The sequence below is a fragment of the Austrofundulus limnaeus genome, unplaced genomic scaffold, assembly GCF_001266775.1.
Source record: "Austrofundulus limnaeus strain Quisiro unplaced genomic scaffold, Austrofundulus_limnaeus-1.0 Scaffold38, whole genome shotgun sequence".
In the NCBI taxonomy this organism is placed as follows: Eukaryota; Metazoa; Chordata; class Actinopteri; order Cyprinodontiformes; family Rivulidae; genus Austrofundulus; species Austrofundulus limnaeus.
The window spans coordinates 2159106-2169395 of NW_013952440.1; the positions used below are offsets into that span (position 1 = coordinate 2159106).

Consider the following 10290-nt stretch of genomic DNA (forward strand, 5'->3'; position numbering starts at 1 on the left):
AAAAGCTGCATAGTTACATTTTCTTGTTTTTTTATAAGTACAGGAGCAGCTCGATTATGCAGTTTATAGAGGCGTTTCCTCTCAGCAACAAGGTCACATGATTGGATGTCGGCCTGGGACCGTTCTGGGTGGAGTTTATGCATTCTCCCTTTGCAYGCWTWTTTTTTTCSAGGTACTCCAGTTTCCTCCCAYAGACCAAAAACATGTTAGGTTCATTGGTTATTATAAATTGTCACTCGGTGTGAGTGTGAATGGTTGTTTCTCTTGTTTGTCTCTACGTAGCCCTGTGATGAATCTGCRACCTGTCCAGGGTGAATCCTGTCTCTCACACAGTGACTTCAGGTAAAGAGAATGAATGGGTAGACATAATACAGCTTTAGTTTATGTGGAAATGTATCTTAGCTGCTACTTTTTCACACATTCAGTTAGCAAACCTCCCACATAAACCCTATTAAATTTTTCTAACCTTTCCTTACCTCTGCACCCGCCTCTTTAAACTGCTCGCAGCTCACCTAGAATCCTTCATGTCAAACTGTGTCTAATCAATGTCATGTCTGTCCTTGACGCTGATCTCTTCTGCTTTCTGGKKKGTCTTGCCACCGCYTTTTGCTTCTGCGGGCATTGTACAATAACGTGTGAAGACCAGGGAGGTCCCAGAATAGAGTYGAACCACAAAATCAAAATGACTGTAAAACTGCAGGTGGTTGGAACAGTCTTTTGGATGAAGATGATGCTGAACAAACCARTGTTGTCTTCTGTCTTGCTTGCAAAAGTTTCACATAAAGATGTGTGCTCTATTAGCACTTTAACCATGTGATGGACAGGACTTTCAACTAAAACCACACAAAATTGTCACTCATTATCTGTAGTATTGTCTGAGTTAAACCAGTTTTTTTTTCTGTATGTGGCAGCAATCCTAAAATGAAACCTAATTATTTGCATTTACAGTTTACCCGATAATTAACTTCTGTTAKTTACTGGTTCATGAGATATTTTGCTGACAGAGAAACTAAAACACGCATACAGGCAATTAAAGGATTGCTCACCTTTTCGTTGTGGTGGGCAACAAATTGATTTGTGTTGACTTCTGCTTGTGGATTCTGCTGAGAAGCTGTTCCACTCTCATTAAGAAATAGAGGCTGGCTAATTTTTAACATAAAAAAGTCTGGTAAAGATGGTTGAGGAAAAATTAGCTTAAATCACATGTCAAATCCAAGGCCTGTGGGCCAAATGTGGTCCACTGCTGCATTTTATGTGACCCACGACAGCGTCAAAGCCGTTTTAATATCTTAAAATAAGTGTATGCTGCTTTTTTGTTATTTAAAGACTATTGTTGTTTGAATTCATTTTTGTTGAAAATAGGGGCAGATATAAGATTTTTCTTCTTTCTGATGCATTTCTTTTTATTTGTTATTTGTATTTCTTACAGCATTTGTTTTGTTTTTTTAAAACGAAATCAATAAATGTTATTAAAAAATTAATTAATAAAGTCAACATTTACCATAAACTGCATCTCCCATAATGCATGTTGAGTAGTTTACCAGCAAATGACGGCATCCGTAGGTGATGGGTTCAAAAGAAGCTGGTGAGATTTGATGTGTAAAATCTTCATGTAGCTGCATTTTCACCAGCTAATTCTGCTGAGGCTCAGTTGTTCTGGGAAGTGGGAATTTCCCACTTACAAGTTGGAACGCCCCCTCCAATGGAAATTCTGTGTCGTAAGAGGAAGCAACTCCTGACTATCCCCGTTCCGAATTCACCACACCTCAACAGTGGATAAAACCCTCTTCCTTTTACTTTTAATTTGAATGTCTTTATAATTTATTTAGTTACATGTGTGGTACTTTTCAGTATTTATAAGAGGACATGTTAAAATGCTGTTTCTGTGCTCTTATTTTCACGTAGAACTCAGTTATTGTTTGTTGCTCAGCCGTAGCAACGAGATGAGGAATACGATGTTTCGTGTTTAGTCGAAGTTAATATTTCATTACAAMTGGCCAACTGAGGGCCACCATAATTTTCATGTGGCCCTTGATGAAAATGAATCTGACACGCCTGATCTAAATGAAAAAAAGACAGCTTCTTTATCCTGTGGATGGTCGGAAACATTAAACAGACACCTCAGGATAGAGCAGATTATGTCATGGTTTGTAGGCATTCAGAACCAACAAATGCAAACGTTCATTGATTCCTAAAATAGCAGATCATTTTACCACTAAGATGCTTTCAGTAATACTTTTTTACTTAACCCTGCATCTTGGAAAACAACCCTCACAAAGACAGCTCTTCCATCAGATTCTGTCTCTCCTCATCTCATCCAGTCGAGGTTTTCCCCCACAGTCCCACCCATGTTCGCTCTCATGTTCGAGTTCTTTCTTTCATTTCCTGTCCTCACTTTGTTCATTATTGATTAGCTCCAAACCCCACCCCCCTCTCAGATCCCACAGAGTTGCCCTGCCCAAGCCCTGAGTGTGTTCTGTGGATTTGGTTTATGAAGCAGGGCTTTGATTTCCATTTTCCTTGATTGACATCAGCAGTTGGCGGCGTGCGCTCKTAATGATAGTGACCCCGCAGCCTGGGTGCCGGCCATTATGTTGTCAGAGAAGCACTCAAGCTAATGAAGTAGCCATAATAATGATGTTGCATGGTCCACCTCACCCCACCACCACTACCCCTCTTTGCCTGTTTTACTTTGTCCTCTGCTCACAAACAGATAAGCATTTATTCTTCAATCCCCCCAAAACAAAACTGATGGCATTTTTTATCTAACCTGTTTAACCTGTAAATTATGTTTTATTAGGTATTTTGACATTTTTATTGCAAAAATCAAGGCGGGCTTAGAGTGGGCCCCACGTCTTCCTACACACTTTGTAGCTACAAATAATAAGATTATATTCGCATTATTTTAAATTGTTTTATTGCTGATAAACGTAAGAGTACCAAACACAAGCAAATTTTATACTTTTCAGATAAAAATGTGTAAGACTCACACACACACACACACACACACACACACACACACACACACACACACACACACACACACACACACACACAAATGACCTCTACTTTTTCTAATTAGGAAACTGGTATTTTCTCTATTAGGCCTACATGTAGTTGCCTGCTTGCTTTTTTTCTATTTATTCTAATAATAAAAATACACTGATTTGATTGGAAAGTATCAGTTTAACGTAAAGATACAATTGTACAGCTCAGGTTGGCACAGTTATAGARAAGTTCAGTTTTTATTTCTCCCCAGTCTTCCTCGGCTGCAGAATGTCGGCTCGGAGACAGCTGCCAATTGYAGCTGCCAATCAGAACCACATATAATTCTGCCAAAACGCAACAGTAAAAAGAATGAACCTTTAAGAATACAAGTGGGAACTAAGAATTATATATAAAAGCAACCTCTTCAACACAACCGGTACTTTAACACTGAGGGGGTGAAACTTTGAAACTTATACTTCAGCCAGCTTTAAGATTATGGTTTTTGTTTTTGTTCTAATGTTCTATCAAAATTATGTAATGTACCTGTCATGCCACTAGGGGGCAAGAAAGTCCACGTTATCAACTTAGAAAGAATACGCTTAACCAAAAATGCTACCTTTTTTATTGTTTAAAGTTTACATGCATTCCTGCAAACATAAAGTAAAAAGGCAATAAATAAAAATAAGTATTGTGATTGTGTGACACATAACTCGAATCATTTTTTCTGCACCTACTTTACGTTTCACACTGTGGGCATGTAGACTGCMCTTTTATGTAGACAAAACGTAGCCTAGCTAACACAGAGATAAGCTCAGTTATTCTAATCCACATAGCAGGAAATCAATATAGAAGATTAAAATTGTGATAAATATGTAAAACAACCCTTAACRGTGCTAAAGGGTGCAAATTATAATGTATTTAAAAAATAACATCCACAGGGTTCCCYCCAGAAAACTTGTTAAGGCTGATGGTTGCTTTTTTAATGCCTAGGAGGGGGTATCTACGGTGGCCCAGAGGTGTCATGTCAAATACAAAAACCGCAACACAAATACAAAAGCCACAACACAAMTAMAAAWKYCACAACACAAATAMAAAAGCCRCAACACAAATACAAAAGTCATGACACCTCTGGGCCACCGTAATTTAGGCTTACTGTGAAGTTTCAAACTAATTAGCTGCCCACAGTTACACACACATTTATAAAAAGTGCAGTGACWAATTTTAAAAAGTCATACTGAATGTACACAGACCTAATAGTAAGTTGGAAGGCAATTAATCCTTTGTATGCCTGTATGCATTCAGGCGAAGTGGCTTAAGCTCCTCCCCGGGACTCGGGACCGAAGCAGTCAGCCCAGCTCTCTGTCCAACTTTGCCCTGGGTAAACAATTTGTGACATGCTGATTCAGGCTGTAGCCYGTGGTGGCCTCAGACATTGCTAACAGTTGCTAACAGACAGACAGCGGAGTTTYCCGGGTCTGCTCAGACATGTTCCAAACTTTAAGCTGGTCTCTGTGATGCGTTAAACATTTCCCGAAACTTTCACGTGTTTTTAGTTTGGTTTATTTGATGACAGGAGAGGGGAATTCATCTTAGAAAACCAAAATCCAACTAATAAACCATGCGATTTGGCTCAAATTTCTGTCAGCGGTAGCTCTGTAAGGGATAGAATTTCCCAGAAATTTTCATCAAAATTCGATGTGGATTCATTCTATTTTGTTTTCATATTTTACAGGCAAACGAGTCCTGCAAGGGAGGTTAGCCTCCTCCGCCCTCCCGTCTTCTGTTGTCCAGGAAAAAGAATAAACATCCGAGAACCACTGGAGAAGACCTCCAAGTGGCTTATTGCTGAAACATCGAGTGGAGTGCTTCGTCTTTGGCATGACGACCCAACAGGAGCCAYGTGCAGGTGCCCAAGAGTGTCAACGTTTCTTACTCAAACCACAAGGAGCTTGGTGAACCAGGTTGACCTTAAAGGCTCAAGTCATCTCCTTTCCCCTATTTGTTTGTGGTCTAACCCCATTATTTGGTATTTCTTTTTTTTTTTATCTTGTAGCTTCCTCATTTTGACCCGCAGTTTTACTCTTGGGTCACCTTGTTCCCTCTTTTCTTCCTCTCATGTCTGCTTGTCTTGTCCTCAGTGAAGGACAGCAGAGGTTACAACGCTGCGGGCAGAAAAGACTTTTGGAAAAGGAGGACGACGGTAGCGCTTTCTCAGAAATGCCTTTTTTTCCCCTCTTTCACCAGTCAGGTAATCATTGTGCACTCAGTAACTGATTCACATTTGCATAAATATGATTTGCAACATGTTGACTGTTGCACGAATGAGCTCTAAAACAACGTCTGGTTGGAGCTTCGGGAATGGGGGTTAAATGAAAGAAAATAATCAAAAAGAAAAAAAAAACAAACACCTGAAAAGAAATTAAAAATATATTGGTTCAAACGGGTTGAAAGCAAACTCGTTCAACTCAGATGAGGACCAAAACAGACTTAGAAGGAAAACCAGATCAAAGCATGGGGGTGTGAGTAYACTAATATGAGGTTGCATAGACGCAAAAAATATTAGGTATATTTATAAAAGACAGAGTAAATGTTTGTGAATTGTACCAGACTTGCTGCCAAGAAGATAATCCCCACTCACTAAAAGCTTAGATAAAAAAACATATTATAGCATATTACAAATAATGAAAACATAACACAAATACATTAAAAAAAACTGTAACAGCTATGCTTAGCTGTCTCACTTTCCTTCTATATCAGGTGACACTTCTTTAAAAATGTCTGAAATCATGATGCATATGAAGAATATAATACCAAATATATGCAGGTGAAATATAGTTTTATTTAAATATGTGCATTAAGAAGTACAGTATAGTGTTACTGTGGATAGACAAGATCTATAAAATTGCAGCCCTGATTTAAAGCTCATCTGTCTGTTTTTGAAAACAACAACAGCTCTCATTTATAGACCCCATAAACAAAACTCATGAATATCATACACAAACAAAGTCAGAACTCATGAAAGCTGTTTTTATTCTTTTTTTTTTCTTAATTTTAATTTAAATTTAATTTGAATATACAAAATTGGTATTCATCCAGAGGGTATGCAGCACCCTCCACACCCCTGCTTCTTATTTTCTTTCTCTCTTCCACCCCACAGGTGCTATCTTGGTTGAATGAAGGGGTCAGCTCTGTAATTTGTGTACTTCTGCAGAAGTCCAATGCTTTTTTAATACGTTTACATTTTTACTTTTTACACTTGCTGCACATCAACTGATGAGTGTTACAGATGTTCAAATCTCTTGTTTGTAACTTTCTCGCAGTGATTTATTGTCCTCGTTTTCCTTTATTTGAAGCTGAGTTAGCTGCTCGCAGGCTGTAACATCATCTTATCAGGCAGTCATTAAAGTGATATTWATCTTACAGTCTAACTCTTTAACACATTTCCCAAATTACAGTTTTTTTAAAGACTACATTTAATTTAGGAACAACATAAGTCTGCTTATAACAGTCCAACCTGTTCTTACATGTGTAACATGTGAAATAAAGCTTTTGACTTCAGCAAACCAGTCTGGTTAGGATCTGGAAGACCCCGAGAGGCTCCAAGTCTGAGATATTTGGACAGAGGCGAAGACAGTGAGGCCTGTAGGAGACAAGGGGAAGAGTTTTAAAAWATATATAATGTGGAGTTTGTGTGTTTTTCTCGCAGGGAAAACAGGATACAAAGTGGGCCAATGTCACACCACACACACACTTGAGTCTGCACAAAGTGATCACTTGTACGGACATTTACAGGTGCACAGCAGAATGTGAATGCCCAAGGTGCTGTCCAGGTTCTAGGTCGAGGAGAGAATGATGTAAGAAAAAAAAAAAAACAGAAAAAGCTCACACAGACAACTTATCCAGGATGGAGGCAAAGCGGCTGAGCAAGGAGCAGAAACAGGAGAGCAACTCAAACTGGATTTTAAAGACTGAAAGAAGCTAAGAGTCGCAGCAGCTGCAGGTGTCGTCACATCAGCAGCTATTTTCATAAAGTCACCAAGAACAGCTGATAAAGAATGACTTGTTCCATGTTGAAAGTTAGATTCCATTGCTTTACGGCAGTCACAAGCAGTCATTAACATCTTCAAAATAGATCCAGACATTTGCACAGTCGGTTCAAAGTCCTGCTTCTCATAATTATTTGATGCTAATATGTTAAAGATTACGTGTTTCCTTTTAATATAGAACCGATACCAAAGTATGGCTTCAAAAGATGCTCAACATTCCTCATTTTAATGTAGTGAGACTGCTTTTCATGTAACATTATCACTTTACTCTGGTAATATTACAACTTTGTTTTGTGTTGGTCTGAATTTATTCTGTGACTTTATTATCATAACTTTGTTTTCAGAAAACTTTATTCTAGTAATGCTATGACTTTATACTTACAGTTTTGACTTTGTTATGGTTTTCTTCTTGTGATATGACTTTATTTTGTACGATTTTATTCTTGTAATATTATGACTTTGGTATTGACATTATTCTGTACGACTTTTTTCTCAGAGTGTTCTGATTTTATCCCTGTCATATTATGAATTTGTTTTTGTAATTAAAAACAGATTCTTGTAGTCTGGCCCTAATACTCCATCATATTCAACAGYCCATTGAATAAATTTAAATAAATATGTTGATCAGAAATCAGCTGGCTCCGCCCCAGAGTCTCAACATTGAGGKGCTCAGTGAACAGAAACAGGAATCCTGACACCTAAACTTCATTTCTGCAAACCGAGGTTGTTCGGAGAGCTGTCTTCAACAGGTAAGATATTAGTTGCTCGTAACTTTTCAGTGAGCCTTTTCCTCTTGAAACGTCACACATTGCAGATCAAACTCCTTTTCAGCCATGATGTTTTTATTCTAAGGCAGAYAAAACCTTCTTGTGAGTCTGCTGCAGCTGGCCAATCCTTCCTACAGTTCCTATAATTGCTGTCAGCTCATTCAGTGTGGTTAACTACCATTTAAAGATTTAGTTTMTTCGCCTTCAAAACTCACTCAGTATCTCCTCATTAGCTTATCTCGTCACTTCTTTATTATTTATTCTGCGTTCCCTCCCTGTCCGTTTTCCTCCACCCTCCACCCCCTGCATCATTTTCTTTGATAACGTTGTTTCAGCTCATAAGAACATTTATGCACTTGCATAATCCTAAACAAGGAGCGTTTCTTTAACGTTTTTTTTAGCGCATCTCTCCCTTCATTGCTGTTTTTACGATTCCCATCCTGTGTCGCTGATGAGTCACGCTCCTCAGCATGATTTCTCTATGCTGGAACTGGAAACAGAGGCTTTCCAAAACCATAAAAAAATTCTCCTTACATGTACAGTGAATGTCACTTTTTATCACTTTGGTACACTGTGTGTGATAAAGTGAGCTTATCTCCTTTCAGTCCCTTGGTTTAAACGTTTTAACAGACATTTTAGTGTGTTTAGGCTCGTTGTGTAAAACGCTTCAGTGGCAAATGAGATCCCACATGGACCAGTTGACCCCCTTTGGACTGGCCGAGCTTAAAAAAAACTTTTATTGGGCCAACATTTGGGAAGCTGTCGGAATCTAAATAAGGCAGGGATGAGGAGGAGGAGGAGGAGGAGGAGGAGAGCTGGAGGGAGGGATGGAGAAGAGGAAAAAAAGTCAGGGAGGTTATGACTGGGAAGAGAAGAAAAAGGGAAGTAGATTTAAGGGAAACACGCTGAATATCAAGGATGAAAGAGGGGCAGGGAGACAGGAGGAAACAATTAGTCATAAAAACTAACAAATCTGGCCGACATAAAGTCGTGTCAGAAGGAGGAACCAGTTCTACAAGAGGCAGGTAAAGAAAGATAAAAGTCTTTCAAACTTCTTCTTTATGGTCTGCAGGAATTTTTTTTTGGAGGGACATGAGGGGTTAATGGTGGTGTGTCAGTGAGCTTCTCTCCTCCCTGAACTACTAATAGAGGGGCAACAAAAAGCGCTGGAGGCGCAGAACTGGTACAGGTGCTGCAGACAGAACGGGAGTTAAAAGATGGCAGGTGCAGAGAGGCCGGCTGTTTATGGGGTGGGTGGGGTTGAAAAGGTCAGAGAGTCGGGGTGGGCSCTTTAGTCAGCAGGACTCACGCATGTGTCTGTGGAGTGGGTGGGTGGCAGACAAAACAAACGTACAAAAAAGAGGGGAGGGTGGGGGGTGGCTGACAGAAACAGCTGATTTTCTTTTGTTCTCACTCAGAACAGAACAAGTYAACTGAACAAAGCAGCATCTGAGTTTCTCCAACCTTCAGGATTGTTGGGACAGTTTTCTGCTGCAGATCAGTGGTTAATGCAGTCCTCCAACGAGAGTCGGGGGTTCGTTTCCATCAGTCATGTGTGAATGTTTCCATGGGCAAGACACTGAWCCCTCACTGCCTCTGATGTCCCCCATCAGTGTATAAATATGATTTAAAAGCACTGATTAGGATCTGATTAGTTTTGTGTTGCTCTGTATGAATGTGTGTGTTTCTCTGTATGAATGTGTGTGTTTCTCTGTGTGAACTGAGTTGAGTAAATATAAAGCAACTTTCACATTTACTTTAAAAGTAAAACGTGAAAGTTGCGTTACATTWACTCAGCTCAKCTGAGTGGAAAAATTGTTGATGTAACTTGTTAAAGTAAATCTGTTTTTTTGAGTGCTCAATCTAACCTGTTAAATCCCAATGATTCTGCATGAATGAGATTATAGATGGGAAAATTTTAGTACAAGTCATAGCAAGTTGCTTTAAACATTACACATTGGCAGCAGCTACATTAAAATAAATAAATAAAAATCTAATCACCGGATGTTACATTGGAGCCGAATGTCACTTGTGAGTGTCCATCGTTTTCTGCACCCATGTGATCCTGTTCAGAGTTGTGTGAAGCCGGTGCAGACGAGGCAGTGACTCATCTGCTGTGATGGAGAGAGAGAAAAAAATAACTCTGTGTATCACGCTGAATAATCTGTTAAAGCGACAGTATTCTGATTTTTGTAGTCATTAACATTTATTTATAATAAGCTGTTCCATATTAACAGTTTTTTTCTTTTTAATCAAAATGTACAAAAAAAAAACAGTAGAATGATGCAAAAAATGTGTACTTTGAAGTTTGTTTCTTAAATGCATGATTGTATAAATGTTTGGTTAAAAACTAAGTAACACATCATGGAGCAGCTTCTTAGCTGTAAAGTGTTTTGGCAAATGTCTGAATGCTCCTTGTTTTTGTTTCTTTTGTGTGTGTGTGTGTGTGTGTGTGTGTGTGTGTGTGTGTGTGTGTGTGTGTGTGTGTG

General features: G+C 39.0%; 2 protein-coding genes across 2 annotated transcripts in view; one reads left to right on the plus strand and one right to left on the minus strand.

Annotated features, from left to right (window-relative positions):
• The first annotated feature begins 280 nt into the window (after positions 1-280).
• The window catches only part of b9d1 (B9 protein domain 1), a 12384-nt gene continuing 2374 nt past the window's right edge, over positions 281-10290 (plus strand). The window contains exons 1-3 of the mRNA XM_014006938.1: positions 281-342; positions 4721-4894; positions 5127-5236. Of these exons, the coding sequence (XP_013862392.1) occupies positions 4867-4894; positions 5127-5236 (138 nt within the window). The 5' untranslated portion in view covers positions 281-342; positions 4721-4866. The remainder of the gene's footprint in view (positions 343-4720; positions 4895-5126; positions 5237-10290) is intronic.
• epn2 (epsin 2) overlaps positions 2988-10290 on the minus strand; it is a gene marked incomplete in the record, with an annotated part of 45052 nt that continues 37749 nt past the window's right edge. Inside the window, 1 exon segment of the mRNA XM_014006937.1 lies at positions 2988-3054.